Source organism: Sceloporus undulatus, chromosome 4 (assembly GCF_019175285.1).
Source record: "Sceloporus undulatus isolate JIND9_A2432 ecotype Alabama chromosome 4, SceUnd_v1.1, whole genome shotgun sequence".
Classification (NCBI taxonomy): domain Eukaryota; kingdom Metazoa; phylum Chordata; class Lepidosauria; order Squamata; family Phrynosomatidae; genus Sceloporus; species Sceloporus undulatus.
Genome location: NC_056525.1, coordinates 178,406,295 through 178,431,800, shown reverse-complemented (window position 1 = coordinate 178,431,800; position 25,506 = coordinate 178,406,295). Strand labels below are relative to the sequence as shown.

The window sequence follows — 25,506 nt, the reverse complement described above, 5'->3', positions numbered from 1 at the left end:
CCTGTCTTCACACCTCCTTCTTCTAAGTGGGATGAGATGATTAGACCAAGTTAAATCTTTTATTATTCACTGATTTACAGCAAATTGTGTTATGCTTGTTTTTTTTAATGCACACACATTTTATCATCTGCAATTAAAATTAATACAGTATTCCCCAGCCTGTTAATGAAAGTGAACGGAATTCCAGTATTATATGCATAATATTTTTCCACTGTTTTGCTTTTGTGTAAAATAAAAATATGTTTCCTGGTTTTCAGTATCTTTCCATGTGATTTCATTACCAGGCTTCAGGACAGCTGGAAGCTACTGTAAAAGTGTGATTTTAAGTTATTCTACCAATCAAAGGCCCTTGACCATGCTTCCTCCAGCCCATAAATACTTTTCATTTTATATGTATGAAATAATCCTGGGCAGTTGAACACAGCCATCAGCACAGTCACGGGATGTGCAGTTGAAATGGTTCTTTCAAATTCTCCCCACCCTCAAAGATAATCATCTGCTACAATATCCTGGAGACCCGTTACCCCACCCCTGGTTATTTTATACATCTGTTCCATTTCAAAGCTTATATTAGGTTCCAGCAAATAATACAGATTCCAAATTCCATCCTGTCATAAGCATTGTTTCCTAAAACTTGCATTATCTCTTCCTGAATAACAAAAGGGAAAAAAGTCATGAAATAAAAGGATGATTGGAAAATTCCTAAATCAGTAGCTGTTTTCACGTAAACCTGTGATGGTATGGATGGTTGTGCTTCCCTTTCATTTGTCAAGAGGAGCTCCTTTTCCCAAAATGAACTTCTTACTTGGATATAACAATATGAATGGTTACAGATAAATTTTATATTTATGCTACAGTTTTACTGTACAAAGCACTTAAAAGTAAACTATTGACAACAATCAGTGAGTGCAGATTGGGAACAAAAATAGAAGGTGGGTGAATTCTTTAAAAAGCTACAAACTGAGGGCCATTTCAAACTATGCAGATACAGCAGTGTTTTTCACTTTAGCTGTTGTGGCTTAATCCTGTGGAATCCTGATTGGCGAAGCACTAGAATTCTCTGGCTAAGAATTTTAAATACTCCTCCCTAAACTTCAGATCCCAAGATTCCACTGAATGGAGCCATGGTAGTTAAAGCACAATATAACAATATAACTTAGTGTAGCGTGAAAGGCTAGTTAGTTCATTTCACAAGAGAAAATGTTTGTTTTAGTTTTATGCAAATTCCCAGTGGTGTGTGAAATATTCTGCATAATTTACCTTCACAATAAAACTGAGATGCTAATTGTATGAAACTCCCCTTTTCCAACAATCAAAAGTTTAGAGGAAGGAGAAGCCAACCATTTATGTGAAAGTGGCTTCAGCACTGTGACGTTTTATTTCCCTGGGAGGGATAGTATCCACAGGCAGCAAGCCCTGCTTGGGAATAACTGTGGAAGTCACTGACTTTTAATTCTTTGGAGCTATAATATTCTGTGGATGTCCTTTGCACGCTTAGCATTTAGACTCTGATTCTGGATTGATCCCAAACATCTGGGTACTGTTTCTGCACAAAGACCCACATTCAAAGCTCTGTGTATGGTTGTATTTGTGTGCATTTAAGTTTCTGCTCTGTTTGCAATCAGGTAGCCTTTAATCTTGTATGCCAAGTTTTAGCACGTAGAAAATGTTTACAACAGAACTAGTTCATAAGGGAAGTATTGATACAAGCAGATTAATAGCCATGTGAATCATGCTGCTTCCAGCAAAATGGAATAACTTATCTAGACTTCTACATCTATGATGGAAAATACTCTTGAGGCAAATGATTATAGTCCAGTGAAGTAGAAGGGAAGCTTGAATTATTTCAATAACTCCTTCTGAGCTTTTGCTTAAGTGTGTTTGACATGGAATTGTTTTGTAATGTAACAGACATGAGATATTGTCATTTTAAGTGTCACAGAGTTTGTAGTAACAGTTATAATACTTAAAACTAAAATCCCGAAACAATGTTTCTTATGAGGAAGAGTCATTCTTATGAGCATAGGCCAGTGATGGTGAACCTGTGGCATACGTGCCAGAGGTGACACTCAGAATCCTCTCTGTGGGCAGATGTGTTGTCACCCTAGCACAGAGTTTGTTACTAGAAAGCCAGAGGGACATGGCACTTTGCAATAAATAAGTGGGTTTTGGGTTGCAGTTTGGGCACTCGGCCTCTAAAAGGTTCACCATCACTGGCATAGGCTTTTGGGTTTGCATATGTTCAGTAGCTTGGAAAAGGTTAGTTTTGGTCTGCAACTTCCATAATCCCTTAGCCAGCATGAGTATTCACATTCTTTGAACTACAGTTTAAGATAGCATTAAGGTAGCATTCCTAACCTTTGTGCTCTCTCTGCTTGTTCTATACTAGTAAGCATGTTTTAAGGCTCTTTCCTGTGAAAATCAGCCAAAAATTTTATCCAAAAGTGACCAAATCACTAATCATAGTACAAGTTGAGTCTCCCTTATCTGAAATTCTAAAACCTGAAATATTCCAAACCCTCTTTTTTTTTATTCATGAGTGGCTGACACCTTTGCTTTCAGATGGTTCAGTGTACACAAATTTTGTTTCATGCAAAAGTTATTAAAATATTGTATAAAATTACCTTCAGGTGATGTGTAAAGTCTAGAGAAATGTAATGTAAATGAATGTTGTGTTTAGATGTGGATTCCATCTCCAAGATCTCATTATGTACATACAGTATATGCAAATACCAATATTCCACCCCACCCTCCTAAAAAAGTAAAATCCAAAACACTTCTAATCCTGAAGCATTTTGTATAACGAAAGCTCAACTTTTATAATAGGTTCAAAAGCAAACTGGTGTTGGTATAATTTTTTGAACATTTTGTATGAAAGTAGAATGCATAGGCTACTTAACTTTGTACTCTTGCTGTGCAAATGTAATTGTGTTTCAGTATATGGATACATACATATACACAAACACATTCATGACTGGATGATCATTAATTAATTAATAGGAATCTTGTTGTGACTTGATAGCAGTTGTAATTTCATAGTTGTTTACGGCTTAAGTATAGTGGTTCACCAGTATTTTTGGTTTTGATTGAAGAATATCTTTTTCATGACTCACATTTTATTAGATGTCTAGAACAGACAAGAATACTCAGTACCTGGATTTTAAAAAAACTAAGAACAGATTTACTTTTGCATCATTCTTTTTGAACGACATTGTACTTCTCTCTCCACATAGTACTGTGAGACCACGGGGTCACATGTTTTATATCTGGCTGTATTTTATCAAAATACTTTCTACCAAAATTTATTGATATGGAACACTTCTTTTCTGCAACACAAAAGGTGATGAATTTTCATGCTGAATCGTCAGTCATGCCCATTAAATACATTAGATTTGCTACTTCTCCTCTGTTACTGATGTCAAGGCAAGGAAGAGCACTGCACAAGCATGGCTTCAGTCTTAAAGGCAACACTGTCTCTTCTCAAGACACCTTGGTTCAAAAGGAGGAGCGACAGTAGATCTGTGCTTCTGTAATATTTCCACATAGGATGGAATTAATGATCAGCAGTGTGGCTGTCTAAGTCCCACAGGGTACAATATAGCCCCCATGCTGCTGGGGTTTTTCGGGGTTTCTTTGGTGGAGCGCGTCTAAATGCGCCAAAGAAATGGCATGATGCTGTCTGGCTGGGCAGGTGGTGTGATACTGTCATTGGGGTGGAGTCAGGGTGTGCAGCGTGCAGTCGCCACACTCCCACTCTACCCCAATGCTGGCATTTGTCGCCGCTCTGTTTAGCCCCTAAATTCACAGTGAGATAATCTAAAATAGCAAATTTGCTTTGGCAAACCATAGACCCTTTGTTAAGTGATAGAAGTTCTACCAAGAAAATTACATTAACTGTAATTCTAAATTTATTTATTTAATTTTAATCCTTGATCATAAATCACAATGGAATTCTGGTCACATCTGAATTGTGGAGCAGCCTTATAGAGGAACAAGCAGCTATTTGATGTTTAATGGCACTTCGGTCTAAGATGAGAACAGAAAACTATGTATCCCCATCTTTTAAATTCCCTTTAAAAGGTAAAGGTTTCAGAATTTGTGGTGGTTGATGGATTAATACTTTTACAAAACAAGTACTCTGGAAATATCATAATCTAATAGGTATTTTGTCCTCAAGGGGAGGGGAGAAAATAGAGAGAGATCCATCATATATGAACTTAAACATAGAAGCATCTGTTTTGTAATATGTGATGGTCATGGAGATATGCAGCTGCTCTGTATTATATGAGTGATTGTTGCGGTGAAGCAGGGGTCCCTCCAGATAATTATCCAGGAATTTTTCAGATGACAGCATCTGTAGTAAGGAACAGGGAGGGTCTTATGTGCTTGCCAGTTGTGCTTGAATGAGAATTCTACACTTCAGGCTACCCAATGCAATGTGGAATGAAATAGCAGTCTTGGCACTTAATTTAAGAAAGAAAGAAGGAAAGCTGTCCCTTATTGCCATTAAAAAGATTCAGGCTGCAGACATCTGGCCATTACACACTAACATTTCATCTAAAATTGGTATCCTGCATTCACTCATATTTGTGTTTCAGTGGTACAGATAACTAAGGTATTGGGACTTCTGGGCAGAAACAAAAGGATCTAACTATGGTAATGTCATAAAGGCTTTCACCTATTAAGTTCTAAATGACTTGGGATCTGAGCACCAGGACTGCCAGATCTCATATAAGCATAACTTCTCATAAAGATCTGCCATAGACCTGTCCACACTGCTCCCATGAGACACAGGGCCTTTTCTGTAATGGCTCGTCAACTGTGAAATGTCCCATTCTTTTCCTGTCACATTTGCTCTGCGTCTTCCCTGATGTCTTTTATACACTGTCTTGAAAACACTACAATTTTTACTGGATTTTTAATTGGGTTAGCAACTTTTTACATTTTGTTATTGCTTCTGTTGTAAGTAAGTCTGTGCTTTACAGTCTCACTGTGCTAACAGTGCTACACAGAAGTACATATCAGGGTTAGTCAACAAACTCTTTAAATGTGAAGTTCTTGACAGTTACCCAAGTTAAAAGATGTTTATCTTAGTGATGATGAAAGCAAATGCATAGTAAACTGATGTTTGGAATAAATGTAGTTCGAACTGATAATCTTCTAAACCAACTGTCTGTTTTCACTTCCCAAATAACATTCCCGACCCCCTGCAACTCTTAACATTTTACACTTAAAGTAGTATCTAACCCCTTCCAAAGAGAAAACTCAAAGAAGCATGTTGATTCCTATCCTGGTTTCCTGATATTGCTCATATTTCTGCCGTATTTTTTTGATGTCCAGTTCTTAATGTTGCCTCATAAAACAGCTTGAAGACTACTGTTGAGTGATGGGATATACACATATAAAGTCAGCAAATATGTGTGTAGCCCTTCCTCCCTCTCCAGCTCTGTTCTGTCACCTGTTCTCCAACTCAGTTCACAAGAAGTAAAGTTAAGCCAAGACATTATGTAGAATGAGGCTGTGTACGTGCAGTAGCATGCACTAGAATACAAGGACAGGCATCAGACAGACAATTTTAGGTCCCTCCAAAACAGGTTTCGGGGTTGATGTGTGGGAACCACTTCCCCAATGGGGTGGACGAAGGGTGGATGTGGCGCTGTCCTGGGGTTGAGAGTGGCTCCTGATTCCTCAAATTTGCCCATGCTTTCACTAGAGTGTTAGTCTCATACATTGGACTTGGCTTCCAGTACACTGCTGAAAGATTGTTTATCATGGGTCATAATATCTGATAATATGTCAGGGGGTTGGACTGGATGGCCTTAGTGGTCTCTTCCAACTCTATGATTCTATGATTCTATGAGTTTTTTGTTTTTGTTTTAAGGAATACATAGTATAGAAGATATTGCCACACATCTGATGTGAGTTTGATATGTGACTGATGCAAGACCTATTTTGTGCTCTGTAGCTTTTAGTGTGATTAGAGGAGATACGTCTTAATGTAAGCATCCTGTATCTTTACTTAAGTAAAGTTACTTTACTTTACTATGTGACTTTAAAATTACTTTACTTAAAGTAAAGTTAAGTAAAATTCCTTAATCTGATATCCTTCAGATGTATTTGGGCTCAAATAGACAGCTCAAAAGGGCCGCTGTCAGGCTGTGTTGGGGACATGGCATTCAGATGACGTATGCCCCGAACGTGGCTGGAAGCTGTTCCCTAGTATGCCTCTCCCAAAAAGGAGAGATAATATACTGCTTCTTTTTGGTGCCTGGTTCAGGACCAGATTGGGGCTGGGTGCATGCAGTTGCTGTGGTTCTGGGACAAACAGCAGTGGTGCAGTCCTGGCATAGACCTTTTGCTCCATCTGCTTCACCCTGAGACAACCATTTTAAAAAGCCCAGGCTAGCACAGTCATATATACTTGTGGGTATACATCAACATTTTTTAAACAAATGTCAGCTACAGTATCATTCATTTTGACATCTAATTCAGCACTGTCAACATGGTTGAATTATCTTGTCAGCCAAAGGGAGACTGTTAAGAGCTAAGCACCTAAAACTCCCTGCCTAGATAGACAAAACTCTCAGTTATATTTTTGCCAATATTTGAATTTTTCTGTCAACATAGGGGCAAAGCAGATGGCCATGAAGGAGCAAGCTCTGGTTGCGATCGGGCTGCAATTGGGCCAGAACCATGGTGACCACACAACCTGCTCCCAAAGTGGGCTGCCACCTGTGGTCCCAAGATGCACTGCCCAGGAGCTGGATTAAAACATCTCCTTTTTAATCTGGTCTTTTGGACCAGAGGGTGATGTCACAGTGGCTTCTGGCCCCTTTGGGGCATATATCATGTAAATGCCATGCCCCCAAAGTGGCCGGAAGCTGCTTCATTTAGCCCATGTGTTTCCGGCCTTAATGAAGAAATGTACACATTTTGGAAATAATTTATCAAAAAATAAGTTTAAAATTTTCATTATTGCTAGTGTTTAACCAAAAACTGAAACTGGATGAATGTAAATGGAAGAAACTGAAGTACTGATACTCCCTAAAGGCTACTTCAGACTAACATCGCACTTATACAGGTTTCTCCCCACATCTCTTACAATCCACATGTGTATTTTCTGATTAATGGATTAATGCATTCTTTGTTTATTTATTAAAACAAAGCTTAAAACGTTTTCCATTTTGTTTAAGCATCTGGTAGCATGTGGCTGATCAAATCTTTGGCATCCATAAATCTTCATAAAATAACCACTACCTTTTAAATTACTTATGTCATACCATTATCTCCACTGATGAAATTTCCAATGTAAGATTGTGAAGGATGAACTGCTAAAAGTGGCCTCCAAAGTAATAGTGCCAGATTCTTGTGGTTTATTATAGTAGGCTTGACATTAATATTTAATCCCTGTTGTTTTCCATTACAGTCCATCCTTGCCTGCTTTGGATTGGCAGTTGCAATCTCACTCAGGACCTTATGAACTTAGAATTGAAGTGCAGCCTAAGTCCCACCACAGAGCCCATTACGAGACGGAAGGCAGTCGAGGGGCTGTCAAAGCTTCTGCTGGAGGACACCCAGTGGTACAGGTAATAGCATTTCTTTTGGCAGTTAAGGTTGGTTGTTTTAGCAGGAACACACATATACATACCTCTTGGAGAACCCAAGTTTTTGGTGACTTGGTATGATCAGCCCTTTCTTTCCCTTGGACTAGTGAAGACTGATCTCATATTGCTTGAAAGTACTTGTGAAGTGATTTGGATGTTGGGATATTGTTTTGGGAGACCAGGGTTTGAGTCCCCACCAGGCCATGGAAACCCAACTAGGTGACCTTGAACATGTCAGTTTCTCTCAGCTTTAGAGGATGGTAATGGCAAACCTCTTCTGATCAGATCTTGCCAGGAAAACCCCATGATAGGTTTGCATTGCATAATTAGGCAATGACTTGAAGGCACACAACAAACCTGGTTGCACTGAGTTAACTTCACAAGCAAGTTGTTGTCATAACCTCTTGTAGTTGTTATCAGAATGTTTCTGTTTGCTTGTGTATATTGTTATTCACCCACTTTCCTTGTGCTCTAGAAGGAAGAGTGTTTTGACACATTATTCAGAAGCTTTTAGTGATATTTGATATTTCAGGATTGTTTTGCAAAAAATATTGTTTGTGCAAACTACAATGTTGTTGCACAAAAGTGTTAAGTTTGTAGAAAATAACATTTTAATTGTGGAAGAAAATATATTTTGCATAAATATACAATTGTGAAAAATTTCATCTGTGGAATATTTAACATATGCAAAATATTCCACAGATGAAATTTTTCACCAAATCCCCAAAAATATAAAATTATCAAATAATGCAGAAAACTCTTCATGTGTGAAAATGAACTCAGAGAAGATTTACACTGACAATAAGAAGTATGTGAGAGGCTAAGCATCCAGTGTATTGTACTCCTGTTCTGAGTTAGGCATGCTTAGACCCATTAAATTCAGTGCGCTTAAATGCACTCAATTCTGTATGGTGGCAAGCTACTTGTCCTGTAGGCCCATGTCAGAAGTCAATGCGATTGGGCTCTCTGATATCTATCCAAAGTGCCAGCCACACCCACCTACACTTAGAATAAAACTAATCAGGTTATCTCCCAGTGGAGCGACTATGGCGCCCTCGAAAGGCCAGATCAGGGCTCTGGCATGAGGCCTTAGTCTGCATTCAAAAAATAATTACTCAGAGTCTCATTGCAATGTAGACCATTTCTGTCTTCTTGTTTAAACATATGTATTTACATTAAAGTTGATGGGTGTTGGGATAGGCAATGTAGCATTTTCATTCACTGAATAATTGCTTTGTGTTGGGAAATCTTTGTGTTGGGTGGATTGGGTCTTCTTTCATTAATGTTTTCTGATTGGGTTACACTTCAGAAAATGAAGATAAGGTGCTTTCTGGTCAGGATGATTCAAAATGGGCAAGGAGCCTTCTTTCTTTGCTTCTTCTCTCACACCCACTCATCCTTGCTTGGGGCTATCATATATCATCAGATCCTCCACAACTGAAACATGAAATTCTATCTATAGGGAAATTTATTTAAAAATAGCAGCATCTTGGTTTCGGAAATAATACAAGAAGTCTCACTGATGTCTATGACCACCTCCTTCCACAACTGATCTGATTACAACAAATTGATGTAAATCATGGTGTAAACCACTTTTCTGAAGGACTCTAATTTAATTATTTAAATCACAGTTTAAATCACTGTAGAGAGGAAGATTTGATTTAATTATCTTTTTTTTTGTAGAACATTGTTTTTTAATATAATCTTAATGGACACTATCTATTACACTTATAGAGAGGCAAGATCTTGATATAACGGGAGAGTCTGTGCTTCATGTGCACCACTTACAAAATAGGACTGATCAGTTTATCTCCCATCTTCATAAACTCTCTGTTAATGTTGTTATAGAATAGAATGAGATGTTGTATAATTAGTATTCATGATGGTATCTTTGATCTAAGGTCCTTTTTTTAGAGAGTGTTTTAAGAAAACCTTGAAATTTGACTTGCTTCCTGTGGAATTCTGGGATTTGTAGTTTGAGGAGGTGCTAGAGCTCTCAGGCTCTGGCTGAAAATTCTAAATTTCCCTGCCTAAATTGCAAATCCTAGGATTCCACTGGAGGCATCCATTATTATTATTATTATTATTATTATTATTATTATTATTATTATTATTATCCTTTATTTATAAATCCATAGCATTTAAAGTGTAATAATAGTAGTTCTATAACAGTGTAGTCTGGTATTGTCCTTACATGAAGTGCATCATATTTCTAATGTTAAAATTGTGTTAATTGTGTCAAATGTCCTAAATTTAAAAGACCAGATTTACAATTCACCTTGCTTGCATGATTATCAAAAATGGTTTATAATTAATAAGTCAGGCTTTTTGGTCATTCATGCATCCCCTTTTCTTCTCCCTCCAAAGCCAGTAAGTTAGGAAATCTTCATTTAGTCAAAGTTTTAGTCAAGGTTGTTTGTCTATTCTGGTTGACAGCTTTGGAATAATAAACCATGGTTTGAATCTGGCTTAATATAGAAATAATTAAAATGAATTTGTTATCTTTGATTCATTACCATTTTCAGCAGTGGCTTTAGAATTCATTATTTGAATCATTAAACGCCAGCAGTGTTAACTGAGACATTTTGGAGACCTAGATACTTCATGTTGCTTTTCCAGTAATTTGAAATGATTTTTAAAAGTACTGTTAAAAGCGATTTTATAAATCTTAATATTTTAACATAATGAATTAGCATTAATAGGTTTCAAAGCTTGGCTTGATATTTGCCTTGTACTGAAGCTTTTAACTATAGCTTTCTGTTTGGACAAAGTGGCAAATTATATTGAATAAAAGAGTGGTTTGTTTGATTTCACCATGAGTATTAAAAAGCTTCTTTAGAATTTGAAGTTTGTAAACTGGCTTATTGAGATGGTCCCTTTCTGAATGGCTTTGCAATGCTATCCTGAGATAACAAAGCTGCATGGCAGAAGGACAGACTAAACCCTTTGTATCTTAAGTTGCCTTCACAAACCATGCTATGCATTTGTATCCCTTTATGAGACCAGGTAGGTGTTAACTACTGTGCTAGAGCCTTTCCTTTAATTACATATATTATTGTTTGTTTTAGTTGTGCTTATTATAGGTTTCTATAATTTTGCTTATCAAATTTCATACAAAGCAGTATCATTTTGGCACTGACTGCATTTTTTTTATCAGCTTTGACCTAAAATGGTTTTACTCTCCTAGCCTTTTCTATATTTGGCTACTTCTCTTCTCTGTTGCTTTAAATTGATTTTACATTTTGAATTGTTGTTGAGGTATTTGTTGCAAGTCAAGCATTCTTTTGAAGCAAGATAGTTGATACTCCAATTAATGCAATGAACACCGCTGTTTCTTATTGTTTATATTCAGAGATGGAGAGAGTGAGAAGACAATCTTTTCATCTTATACCTGGAGACTTTTCCCTTAAAGCTGTTATATAGGAAAGAAAAGGGGAAAGTATGAACAATTGCTGGGCACCTAATTCATGCCCTAGAAAATTTCATTGAATTTGGTAGGATCCCTTGTGACTGTCTTCCTTTGGCTTTATCCCTCTGCAGGGGATAAAGTTGACTGGACCTTAGGTGGTCGAAGCTCATTAAATATTTGTTTTTCTGGGGTGCAGAATTTCTCATGTGGTCTCTCTGGCTACAGGGACACACCGCTGCATAGCTGAAACAACTCCATGAGTGCTGCTTATGATTTACATCCCTTTGCCAGATTATCTGAATGATTGTATCTCAGTATATAAGCCTGTTCATTTATTGCGATCTTTTGGAAAGACTTCTCTTCGTCCCATCATCTTCACAGATACATCCAGTGAGAACATGGGAGAGGGCCTTCTCCGTGGCTTCTCCCAAGCTCTGGAACTCCCTTCCTAGAGAGGTTAGACCTGGCATACTCTTTTCTATCCTTTCATAGATAGGCATAGACCTTTTTGTTTCAGCAGGCATTTTGAGGGTTGATTACTTAGGGAAAGGACCTTTTAGTTATTTTTTAAATTTTATTTATTTCAATGATTTTTAAAATCTTTATTTTTATCATATTTATTTCAAGGATTTATATCCTTCCTTTCTCCCACAACGGGATTTAAGGCAAGTTACAGCAATTTTAAAAGACAGAATAATTTGAAAAAGCAAAAGTAATAATATTGATCACAAAAGTTAAAAAAACAACTATTAATATTAAAACATAATAAAACATTAAAACAACTGTGTTGTTATATTTGTTGTTCTTTTTAATGGCTTTTAATTTTATTGGTAGTTCAATTATGTTTACAAATTTTGTATGATTTTGTACATCTTTTTAGCTATATCTGTTATAACTTTTGTAAGCTACCTTGAATTCCAGAATTTCTTTCATTATTCTCTGAAAGGAATTATGCATGTTTTAAATGGTTTTCAGCTGTGAATAATTGTAAGTTTTAGTTCCAAATAGTTAGCTGTATAAAAATGTACCAACATGTATTTACAACATTAGCTTTTTTGCTTTTTTTAAGTAAAATTTGTTAAATCGAATTTAATTTCTGTAGCACACCTCATTGTATAAACTGTTCAGCTATTACAGTACTGTCTTATTCCTCCCATTTTTAAACACACATTCACACAAGCACACACAAACACACATAAAGTGTTTCGGGACAATTCTTGTAGGGACAATATTTCTGATAGCATGTATTCTGCTCATCTGTCTTGTGCGGGGAATTGTAGATGTGTGGCATCAATTCACAGTGGCCAGCTTGACATTTGAAATTTCCACCCCTGTGATTGGAAAAAAACGGGATACAGTGCCAACATTTAATTGGGCTAAATGTGTCCAAGCACTCCACTGCATTCTCTTGCTACAATGTGTACATATAAAATGAAACATGCTGTATATTTGTATATAGATGGTACTTTGGAAAAGGAAACGGAAAGTGGTAAAAAAAATAGAAGAAAAAAGAGGAATGCAAGATTAGTGGGAGTAATGAGAACCTCAATCTATGTTTCATTCATTGTGATAAAGTGGAGATGCTGGGTCATGTTTTGGTTTTGTTCTCACTTCTCCTTACCTATGGGAAATAAAATCGGTTTTTCAGGGGGGAGGTTCCCCATATAACTTGGTCTTACTCCTAACAGCCTTCTTCTAGTCAGCAGTCTGTGCTACATCTGAGTAGTCACATATTCCAGAGATGTGAGTGGCAGGAGCCCTAGTGTTCACAGTTAACTGATGGCTGCATGGTCTTTCTTGCTTCCATGGTCCGATGACTCCAGCTGTATGTTTACAGTTATGAAGCTAATTCAGAAGGTACACCGATCAGTAGGAGTTATGAGTCATTCCAGAATTTGGGATTAACACTTTTGGGGACTACCACAATAATAGCCCATAAATGTCCCAAGCCCTAGGCAAGCTGGTGGTGGCAGGTATGGGTAAGAATCTGAAAAGTCCAAAAAGTAACATTTCACTTTTGACTGCTGTCAGTGGGAGTTGGAGTTTATAGAGTGGAAAAAATCAGAAGGCACAGGATCAGTGGCCCCATGGCAGAAGCCTAAGCAGAGACTTAGAGCGAATCACAAAAGGACAAATCCCACACTTCACTCTCTGAAAACCCCTCAGTATGGGTCATAGGGCAACAAATTTTCAAGAAAAGCACCAGTTTGTCAAAAGTGGGATTCTGGTGTGAGTCATGGACACCAGGCAAGGTCTGTGCATCTGTGACCCTCTCTCTGCATTCAGTTTAAGAATTCATGTAGAAAAAGCATAACTGGAAGTGTATTGAATCAGGGTGCTGTAGAGATTGTAAATGCTACGTTTTCTAATGCTCTTTCTTACAGTCAACTATTAAATGTGCAGGGAGCCCTGTTCTGTACTAGCTTATGTGTGATGCAGTGGCATTTATGTCCTGCCACATTTATCTTCAGTTGTTGGCTCAATGTATTTTGTGCTGAATATCATTCTCCTTTCCCTCTCCATTTGCATCCACTGCAATTTTCAGCTCAGTAGCCGTAAGCTAGACTCATACCCCTACATTGTCTTTGCACCTAATAGTGCAGGGATGTCCAGATCAGTACAGTGTTGAGACTACATCAGATAAATGTGAAATCTACTTTAACTGAGCACCGGCCCGCCCTTAATTTCTAATTAAGCTGTCTCTCTCTATCTCTCTATCTTCCCTAACACTATACAGCTCAGCTAGCTGGCTAGCAGTGAGATGGATATCACATGTTTATAGTGTGGAACTTCAGTCTCATACGCTCATTGCTTCTCTTTGCAATCTCAAGACTGAAAATACATAAACTTACCTGCATGCTTCGTAGTAACTTCTCACTCCTATATATTTTCTCTTTACTTGTTTGAGTGTTTGGCTACCATGGCAGCCCCAGGTTATCACAAAGATTTCTAAATGCTTGGAGAGTGAGATGAGCTGACACACCTAGAAAGAGCTAAAAATGTTCTGAGAACACTGGCTAATCAAAGGTGCTGGTTAATTGGCCAAGGTGAGGTAATTCTTGGCAAAGTTTTGCATACTCTGTCCCACAAAACTATGTTACTAAACATAATTCTCTTCAGATATATACTCTACTCTTCCTGTCAAGGTGTTACTAAGGAGCAGAGAAAGCCTTCTATTCTGGGAATTTTAGATTCAGGGTTTCAAATGGCACCCTCCCACTAACATCCTGTGTGGCCCTAGATGACTAATTTTGTTTCTTGGATGATGGGAATATACCAAATATTTTCTTGCTCATCTGCTATGGGGGTATGTTAGCACAAGAATACTAAAGGTTTCTGCACAGGAAACAGAAGAGGAAGGAAGGGGTAATCAAGAGCGAGAGCCAACAGCCCTTCCTTTCAGCAGTGAGTGAAGAGAAGTGCTTTGGTCTTGCCTCTCGCTTTCACCCACCTTCTTCCTTTGTGTTTTTCAACACTTTATCCATATGGTGAGAAGTTCAGAAGAAAATGTAGGGATTACAAAGGGAAAAGAAGCCAAGCCTTTGAGATAATAGAATCATAGGAAGAGACCACAAGGGCCATCCAGTTCAACCCCCTGCCATGCAGGAACTCATAATCAAAGAACTCCCGACAGATGGCCATACAGCTTTTGTTTAAAAACCTCCAAAGAAGGAGACTCTACCACACTCCAAGGGAGTGTGTTCCATTGTCAAACAGCTCTTACTCTCAGAAAGTTTTTTCCTAGTGTTTAGGTGGAATCTCTTTTCTTGTAGTTTGAATCCATTGCTCTGTGTCCCAGCCTCTGGAGCAGCAGAAAACAAGCCTTGTCTATCTTTAATATGACATCCCTTAAAATATTTAAAGAGGTGGCTATCATGTCACCTCTTAACCTTCTCTTCCTCAAGTAAAACATACCCAGTTCCCTAAACTACTCCTTGTAGGGTATGGTATCCAGACCTTTGACCATTCTGGTTGCCCTTCTCTGGAGATGCTTCTGCTAATGCTCAAGAACAGTAGCATCATTAGGGGGTGCGAGGGGTTCAGACCATACCGGGTGACACCACTGAAGGTGGTGACACTACAGAAAGGGGGGTGAAACATGGTGAGTCACCTTCACCTCCCTCCTGCGTGCCACGGCAGGTAGGCAGAGGGCCCCCCCCTGAAGTATAGCCACGTGAGGCAGGGAGTTGGAAGTGGTCACTTTTGGGTCCACCCCAAAGCTCCACCCCCCACACTGGGTGATACCCTGCTGTAAGACACTGCTGCTCAAGAATATACTCATTCTAGAATAACAAGGCTAATTCAGACTTCTGGTTAGCTGTAATGCCCCTTGTATGGTGGAGAGCAGCCCTATGCTGTAAAAGTGCAGGCACACACACATTATAGGAAGGATATCAGGTGTAGGAAAGACTGTGGATAGCAAGTGCATTGTGCATACAGTTGCAAGTTGTGGATAGCCATGCATTTTCATGGCCCAGATCCATTGCTCCCATTGTTATGCAAGTTAAAGATCTAATCACAAAACCATTTTAACATATCCACACCATATATCATTCTCATTCTGTTGTTACCACAGACAAAGAATGGGCAGGGTGCCATGTTCTAAAAATCCATGCAAGATTCAATAAATAGGTGAGCTGAACCCATCACATGGCTCATGTAAGCTAGAATACCCATTGCAGGGTTGTTTGAATGCTTGTATTTGGTTGAAGTCCAGTAATTTGCTAATTACAAATGCTTGAAAAAGTTACTTTTGGAATAATTTTAGGAATTCTTGGTTGTATCTATACTGCAGAATTAATACAGCTTGGCATTGCTTTAACTGTCATGGCTCAGTGCTATGGAGTTTGGGGATTTGTAGTTTTGTGAGACAGCCTTCTTTATCAGACACCTCTGGTGCCACAACAAATGAAAAATCTGAGAACTCCATAGTGTTGAGTGTAGCAGTTAAAACTGTCAAACTGAAATAATTCTGCAGTATGGCAGCACCGTTTCCAAAAGGCAGCTTTACCCCATACTTTGGTAATTAGATCACTATTACTAGTGAGAATGTAGTTTCAGAATACGTAGTTTGAAAGAAAGGTTGGGCAACTGAGCCAGCATTTGCTGGCAGCCTTAGATCCTGCAAGCCTCTCATGTGAACCTAGGGACCTGTCCAACATATGGGAGATTGTGTCCTTTTTCTCTACAGCCTAACATAGCTTCCCTAGCTTGCTGGTGTCCAGATGAGGTGGATTACAACTCAATGATTCCCCATCCAACATGATGGGAACTGTAGTATAACATAGTAGGCACCGAGTTGGGGAATGATTCTTTCTATGTTTAAGTTGGGATTAATTAGCAATAATCTGCCAAGGTGAAGCTGCTGTGCAGATATGTTTAGAGGAATTAACTATCAATCATGATTGGTCCCATTCATTTTCTCTGTGTGTGTATGTGTGTGTGTGCGTGCATGTAATACAACTATGTTTTATGATCATAATCAATTAATCAATCTTTATTATGGTCTATGACCAGCAGCATAAAAGAAAAAGGATACAACAAAATTTAATAAAATGAATGGATAAGATCATAATAAGATGCTCAACGGCACATATAGAATATGATTTCATTTGAGACATGCCTTTTCTGCTTATTGACAGTATTTTTGTAGTGACATGTTTTAGAATAGACAGTAATCTATCTGTAGGAGAATATTGAAAGTGTTGTTTACCCATTCTGATAAAAGGATATATGGTGTAAAATAACATCCCATAAGGTTGCAAAACATTTTAATAAATATTTGTGGATGTGCATTATTGAGTTTAAAAAAATGCTAAAATGGGAATGGGGACAAAAATAGTTATGCAGCCTAACTATGAAGAAGATGTTTTAATGTGTGTTCCTTAGGAAGGAAATAGAAATCTGGCACAGATTTGTGGATTTTAGCCATTGATTTTTACAAGGCCAGGGTTTCACTCAAATTTGTGAGTTAAAAGCCTATTAATATTCAGCGGAGAGGAATAAAATGTGTGGGTGCAGAATGGCTTTCTCTTACCATGTGTTTAATAGGAGAGATACATTTATTTCTTCATTCATTTAAAAGAGTTCTTTGCTGACTTTAGCATAACCACCCCTCACCAGCAGCATACAATTAAACTTAAAGCCATAGAACACAAGAAAACAGATAATAAGAATGAAAATAAGATCAACATCACCAGTTAAAACCAACCATTAACTTAAAGCCAGCGGCTTTATTGAGAATCCTGATTCAAATGATAGGCATGACAAATAGGTGAGTCACTTTGAAGGGCTGTGATGATGGGGTCTGTGGGAATGGTTGAAACAGAGGTTCAAAGCCTGCTCCCCCACTCATTGGAAAATCATGTGGCTGTTGCACTGTTGAAGCTTGTGCATCCACTGCCACCTCCTTCTGTCATGCCCTCACTAAATGTACATTTGGTAGCATTATGAAGGAACAGAAACAGAATTCTTTCTCAAGTGAAATAATTTTACCTGTGTACCTCTTTATCCAAGTGGGAGCACTTCTCACAATTGGTGGAAGCACGGCAGATAAGGATTGTACTGTTATGCCTATTGCCAGTGATCAGACTATGACATTATGGGGAATACGTATTCCCCATGAATAACTTTTGTTTTCGCTCCCTTAGCAGAATTTCCTGACTTGTTAAATTAAGCCCAAATTTGCATTCCAGTAACAAATCACAAAACAAAGCATATATAAGTGAAGGAAATCATATACTATAGACAAATAGACATCCTTTCAACACTGGGGGAAAATCACTACAAACATTTGCTAGGTGTATTGCCTGATCCTCAGTTTGTTGGCAGGGTGGTTGTGTTTAACTGAGTTCCTCTAAGAGTGCATTCAGAATGATTAAAAAGACCAAAAGTTCCAGATTTTGTTTCTGATGTTTCCAGTTTTATTTTGGAGATCCATACATGTTTTGTTAATGCCAGAATATTTTCTGTCAGATCATGGATTGGAGACTTTTTCTAACAATGCCACAGGTCTGTTTATTTTAATCCTGTATAAAATTAGAAGGAATACAAACAAAACAGGAGTTTTTAATCAGTCTGGATGTGCTCTAAAATAACATCATTCTTTTACCACACAAATCATATGATAGTTCTTTGTAAATGAAATGTGTTTTTTAGATCTGAGATGTTTTGTTTTGTGTTTTTTTGCTGGGGGAGGAAGATGAAGTTGATTCTCTGCATATTTACACAACTACTGTTCAAGAAAGAGTATGTTATATAATCCATCTCATTCTGAAGCTTGTTCAGCTCTTCAGAGAAACAATGTTCATTCATTGATATATATTTACATATATAGAGAGTCATAGAATCAAAGAATCATAGAGTTGGAAGAGACCGCAAAGGCCATCCAGTCCAACCCCCTGTCATGCAGGAAATCTCAATCAAAGCATCCCCGACGGATGGGCATCCAGCCTCTGCTTAAAGACCTCCAGGGAAGGAGACTCCACTACACGCCAAGGGAGTGTGTTCCACTGTTGAACAGCCCTTACTGTCAGGAAGTTCCTCCTAATATTGAGGCAGAATCTCTTTTCCTGTAGCTTGCATCCGTTGCTCCAGGTCCTAGTCTCTGGAGCAGCAGAAAACAAGTTAGCTCCCTCTTCAATATGACATCCCTTCAAGTATTTAAACATCCCCAGCTCCCTAAGTATTTCCTCATAGGGCATGGTTTCCAGACCCTTCACCATTTTAGTCGCCCTCCTTTCGACACACTCCAGTTTCTCAACATCCTTTTTAAATTGTGGTGCCCAGAACTGGACACAATATTCCAGGTGGGGCCTGACCAGAGCAGAATAATAATAATAATAATAATAATAATAATAATAATAATAATAAATTTTATTTATGTACCGCTTTTCCAAAAGATCAAAGCAGTTTACATAGAATTAAAACCAATTACAAACAAATCATAAAATAGATAAAAACCAATAACACAATGCACAATATACAGATATAAAAACAATCATTGAATAGGGTGAGGCAGAGAGTCGATGGGATCAAGTACATAACTTCATTTTCCAGGGGGGAATAGAGTGGCACTATTACTTCCCTTGATCTAGACAGTATGCTTCTATTGATGCAGCCTAAAATCACATTGGCCTTGTTAGCTGCCGCATCACACTGTTGACTCAAGTACAATTTGTAGTCTACTTGGACTCCCAGATCCCTTTCACACATTGTCTTGTTCAGCCAGGTGTCACCCATCCTATATCTGTTCATTTCATTTTTCAGCCCTAAGTGCAGTACCTTACATTTCTCCATGTTGAAATGCATTTTGTTAGCTTTGGCCCAGCTTTTTAATCTATTAAGGTCATTTTGAATTTTGATCCTGTCCTCAGGGGTATTAGCTACTCCTCTTAATTTGGTGTCATCTGCAAATTTGATAAGTATGCCCCCAGTTCTTTCATCCAAGTCATTGATAAAGATGTGGAATAGCAGTGGGCCCAGGACAGAGCCCTGTGGAACCCCACTAGTCACTTCTCTCCATTCTTGAGCACCCTTTGGGTTTGGACAGTCAACCAATTACAAATCTATGTAACAGTTATGTTGTCTAGCCCACATTTCACTAGCTTGTTTGCAAGAATTTCATGGGGAACCCTGTCAAAGGCCTTATTGAAATCAAGATATACTATATCCACAGCATTCCCTTCATCTAACAAGCTGGTAATTTTGTCAAAAAAAAAAGAGATTAGATTTGTCTGGCATGACTTCTTTCTCTGAAACCCGTGTGTGACTTTTTGTGATTATGGCATTGCTTTCTAGATATTCACAGACTCTCTGTTTAATGATCTGCTCTAGAATCTTTCCTGATATTGATGTCAAACTAACTGGATGATAATTGTTGGGATTCTCTTTTTTTCCCTTTTTGAAGATGGGGACGTTTGCCCTCCTCCATTCTGCTGGGAATTCTCCTGTTCTCCAGGAGTTCTCAAAGGTTATTGTCAATGGCTCCAATATTACATTTGCCAGTTCTTTTAATACCCTTGGATGTAGTTCATCTGGTCCTGGAGATTTATATTCGTTTAGATTAACCAGATATTCCTGTACTATCTCTTTACTTATTCTGTGCTGAAATTCCCCTATTCTGTCCATTATCCTCTCCATTGTATTTTTATAACAACTGTTTGGCATAAATGATCCTGAGAGAGAATATAGACCAATCTCTGTGTCTGGCTAATCTACTTCAAAAAAGATCATGAAGTTTGTGGTAGAATGGGGACTTGAACTGGGGCATTACTATGCATAGGCCAGTGCACTCACCATATACCATTCTGGCTTGATGCCATGAAAGAGACTTCCATCATCCATCCTATGAGGTTCAAATAGCTAACTGTGCTCATCTGTTTGCTTTGCTTAACTGGGCAACCTGGTTTTTAGATAGAAATTACAAGTAACTTTAAAAAAGAAGAAGGAAATGTTGAGTACTATGTAACTAGGAATAATTTTATATGCCACAATAAGAGGGCAGATTATACACAGGTGCTGTTGTTTCTATAAAAACAGACTTACTGATATGCAATCATCCAATTTATCCTGACATGACAAGCTTCCCTTGTATGCTTTCCATAACTTGCACTTGAAAGCAAATGTTACCTTTTCAGACAGAGGGAAATTCAATCCTTTCTCATGTTGAGAATATAAAGAAATTGGCAAGCACCTGTTAGCCAGGTTGCAATTAATAGTATCCAGCCACGAAGCTGTACTGCAGTCCAGACAGGGAGCCTACATTTTATAGCTCTGTTTTAGACAGACGGTACTTCTTAAGAATAAATCTAAGCTGAATGGCTTTCACACATCTTGCATCTGCATAGTTAAAGCTAACCACAAAGTAGCAGGCAGATAATCAAAACTGAGAAGGCAAATAGCCTGGCAGATGCTGTATAAATATAATTGCTGCCATAAATCTAATAAATGGGAGTGGGGCTGTGTATCATTAGTAAATTATCTAGAGGCAGGGTAAGGTTTCTTACCTCAAAGAAGTTGGCCTCATGGGATTACTGCATAACAAGAGCTGTGCAAGGTACCATTCTAATATTTGCAAAAATGTTTTCCCACTAAGTAGAAATACTGAGGACTGACGTTGTAAAATCAGCTGAGGGTGGAATATGTCAGTCTCTCAGTGTGACAGACACTACATATGCTAAAAAGAAGGCCCAATGTATTTAAAAAATAATGAATTGATTCAATTAAGAATCAACTGAAGATATCTAGGCTTTTGAACTCTACAAGATATGACTTCAGGCTGAAGCCTTTGAGATGGACTGGAACAGTGACACTATATCAGTGCATCTACTGGACATTTTATGGCTGACATATGTTAAGACAGAGCCAGATGGCAGGTGGGGGATGTCCACTGTAAGACAATAACAACAACAAAGCAGTAGCATTTCTTCTGGTTTTGGCATTGTGCAAGTAGTGATTTAGAGTAACATCACCACATAATGAGAGCAGTTAGGAGCTGAAAGGGCTGGGAGGTCCCAGCACAGCAGCATTGCCTGCTGGAAACAGTAGAACAAGCATATTTGAAGTGTGGAACTGTCATCAAAATCTTGAAAAATATGCTGCTTCAGTATGTGTCTTCACCCTCCCTGGACTAACATATTCCACATCACCACACACAAAGAGAGTTTGAAAGCAGCAGTTGCCCTATTGCAGTGTCTACAAAACTGACTCACCTGCCCAAAAACACTGCTGCTGTAACTGGTGTTTATTTTTCTTTCCTCAGGGCAGCTTCGGTTGTCAGGAGCCCACAGATGGTTACTTTGAGGAACAAGTGGAATTAAAAGGGTTTAGGTAGAACACGGTTAGTGTTGCCAGCATTTTTGGTAATGCCAACCCTGTGTATTTAATGGTAGCCCAATGATGCAAAACTTTGTTGCTGTTGTTGCATGCTTTCAAATCATTTCTGACCTAAGGCAAACCTGTAATGGGTTTTCTGGGTACAATTTGTTGAGAAGGGGTCTTCCTTTGCCTTCCTCTGAGGCTGAGAGAGTGTGACTTCCCCAAGTTCACCGGATGGGTTTCCATGGCTGAACGGGGATTCAAACCCTAGTCACCAGTCATAGTCCAATTCTCAAACCACTACACCACTAGCAATCTTGCAGAAATTTAGCTTGCAGAATTTTTACTAGCATGCCTGTGAACCAATGAGGTAACTTTGCCTGCTTCATTTCTCAGGGAGGTGATGCTATGAAAGCCACAGGAGGAAGGGTAGGCTTATAAAAAAATTGGCAACTCCAGAAAGGTTAAAAAAAATTCTTAGTGAAAGTGATGAGTAGGATGGGGTGGTAGGTTTGGGCATGTCTTAGAACCATTTATAATGATATGGGTACTGGTGATATTCCTAAATAGGGTTGGGCAGGTGAGGGAGGGCTGGCATGACTGATAGATGGAAAGTGTGTTATTACACATTGTCAGTTAATTATATATATATCACTGAAATCTGGATGGCATAATTAGGGTGGGGTGATTTGGGCACAAAAAGCTATGGAAAGAGATAGGAGTCTCTGGATCAGGTTCACAAGTCCCCACCCCATTCATTATGATACTGAAATATATTCAGTACTTGTTACTGAAATCTCACCCTTGGGGCGCTTTGCTTCCGGACAGCATCTTAAAAAGTTATGGGTTTAACGTGATGGACTCCATACAGCAGATTTACACAAATGATATGCTGCATATTAGCTGCATACTGAAATTTAAGGGACCTTTGGTTCTTTTGAGGGAAGCTGCACATTTAAATGTGTAGGGTGTCGATTTACTAGGAAAAAAAAACACCTCACAAATCAAAATGATCAAGGAACATGATAATATTTCTATATAACATGTCATGTCCTTCGTCTCTTCTGTGAATAAAAATTCTATACAGTATTCCAAATCCACCGCAGCCTTAATTGCTGATCTGGACAGTCATGCTAGGATTTTTTTTTTTAGTCCTTGAATAGCATGACTGAAAATATAGAAATATGATTTGATACATTAATACAATATGATTATTATATATCCTCAGTGATCTTCCCATTTGCTTGCCTTCTTTGAATTTTGTTGACTCTTCTGAAGGTTGTTAAAAAATACAACAAAAGTCTGATTGGGCTAAACCTTTTAAAAAGTCTTTCTTTCTTTCTTTCTTTGGCCTGTTACAGACAGCCAACATAAAGCTGCTTCGAAGTACAGTGGAAGTATGGTGTTTCAATGATGCATGCGTCCTAAGAGTCCAGAAGCCACACCAAAGCCACGCTCCAGTCCTTAGGGCTGGAGCGTGGCTTTGGTGCAACTTCTGGACTCTTAGGACACTTGCATCATTGAAACACCATACCTCCACTGTGACTTGAAGCAGCTTTATTTTGGCTGTCTGTAAAAGGCCAGTCTTTCTTTTTGGGGCAGTGGGGAGGGGGGGGCTTTCTTGTTTCCATTAGGAATTAGTGAACTTCTAAGACACCTCCTTTTAGAGATAATTGAATGAGACATTGATTAGCCCAGTTTTTTAAAAATGGTTAAATGTCCTCCTTTTTTTATGGTGTTTTTTTTTTTTTTGGTGGGTTTTTTGGGCTATGTGGCCATGTTCTAGAAGATTTTCTTCCTGATGTTTCGCCAGCATCTCCTTTTTAGCTGCTTCTCCCTTATATCCTTGTTGGCCCTCTTTTTAGGGGAATGGGGTAGTGATTAAAACTGAGAGCGCCATCAAACCCATCAAAACTAGACAGATGAACTCTTGGCTGACTTTTGATGGTAGTAGAAGACAGGCAAAGAGTCACCAATTTAATCCTTGCATTATTTTATACAGTTTATTGGACATTTCCAATGACATTTGGACTGCTTGTGAGACATCTTGATCCCTGCACTTGTCTCTTGAGGGGTTCCCCCCACTTCATTAGGTGTTCCATGTCTACAACCAGATTGCCCTCTCAAAGAATACTGGGTGGAATGCTGGGAGGGAGACAAAAAGCAGTCTTTTGGCTCCCTTGCGTAATCTCATGTTGCATTATTTCAGATCCATTCTTCGAAGTGTGGAGCATTTTAGGGACTCCCTGTGTGAAATGATGCTTTATTAGTATTTTTATGAGTGCAGCCCAGAATGATTCTGTTTAGCCTGGAAAGCCAGCAGCCTTAAGGAGCTACTAAATAGCAATTTGTTGCTCTTGCCTTTGTTTTCCCTTGTAGCCATATGTTTATCATCACAGTAATTCTCTCTCTGCTTGTTGTTATGGATGTTCCAGCACTTGGTGGCTTCCATGGCAGTAGGGTGATGAATCCGCTCCATATTTTAACCTAAACTTTCAGGGAGCCAAGTGCCAGACATAGGCCCTTATCAGATGAGTCTGGAACTGGGGCTCTTCAGCACTGGGCGGTTCGAATTCACGTTATTTCGCACAATACCATCATACCAGCATTCGAATGGCCCAATCCGAACGCACGTGAATGCGCGAGAAGCCGAACTGAATGCGTACTGGCTCCTCTTTTTGGAGCGTGTTGGCCAGTGCGCTGATAAGGGGATTGGCAATATACTGGATTGGGGCTCTGTTCGATCTCAGTGCGAATGGGTCTGGTGTGACTACCCAGTCCTGAATTCCATCGCAAGACCCCCAGATTCCAATTTTAACTTCCGGTGGGTCTTTCCTCTTGCCGGCTCCAGGGAAGCGGGGGTGGCGGTTCCAGCGGCCTCCTCCTCCTCCTCGCGGCTTGTGAGCAAGCATAACCTGCATCCCAAGAAGGGAAGAGGCGCGGGGGGCCGCTGGAACGGCGGCGATCGCCGCGATTCTAGCGGCCCCGCGCCTGTTCCCTTCTTGGGATGCAGTTTATGCTGGCTCCCAAGCCACGAGGAGGAGGAGGAAAAAAGCATCCCCATTTAATTTGTTTTTTATTTACTTAGATGGCCATCCAGCCTCTTTGACAGCCGCTGGAACTGGTGCTCCCCCCCCCAGAATACATATTCACACACTCACACACACACACGTAGAACCGGGCATTGCTAATTTGTTGCAAGGGAAGGGCATGGTAACGTTAAAACCAAGAGGAATGTAGAGAGGAAACAGAGAGGAATGTAGAGAGGGCACGTTATATCGCGATTGTTAATGTGCATGAGCTGGCTCTCCAGCTGTTTACCGGGCTGTCATGACGGGACCTCCCCTTTCACCCCGGAAGTGTTTAAGGTCGCAACCCATGCAGGGCACCACTGAGCATGTGCGAGGGGGCCGATACGAATCGGCCAATCCTCATGTTGAGCACCGGTGTGACCAAACATTCTGCACTGAATGCACTTTTCGCGAATGCGTATTGGCCAATTTGAATCCTGCCAATTCGGAGGGGCTCCCAGGTATGATGGTATTGTGCGAAATAACGTGAATTCGAACCGCCCAGTGCTGAAGAGCCCCAGTTCCAGACTCATCTGATAAGGGCCCTAGTTTGTGTTGGTGAAGGAAGGAATGCCTAAATCACTGATCTTAAGTAGACTATTCA

General features: G+C 39.2%; 1 protein-coding gene across 3 annotated transcripts in view; it reads left to right on the top strand.

Annotated features, from left to right (window-relative positions):
* Positions 1 to 25,506, top strand: part of NFATC1 (nuclear factor of activated T cells 1) — a 157,237-nt gene that overhangs the window by 35,265 nt on the left and 96,466 nt on the right. For all 3 annotated transcript variants that reach the window (XM_042461421.1, XM_042461420.1, XM_042461422.1), the window contains exon 3: positions 7,427 to 7,586. In XM_042461421.1, the coding sequence (XP_042317355.1) occupies positions 7,427 to 7,586 (160 nt within the window). The remainder of the gene's footprint in view (positions 1 to 7,426; positions 7,587 to 25,506) is intronic.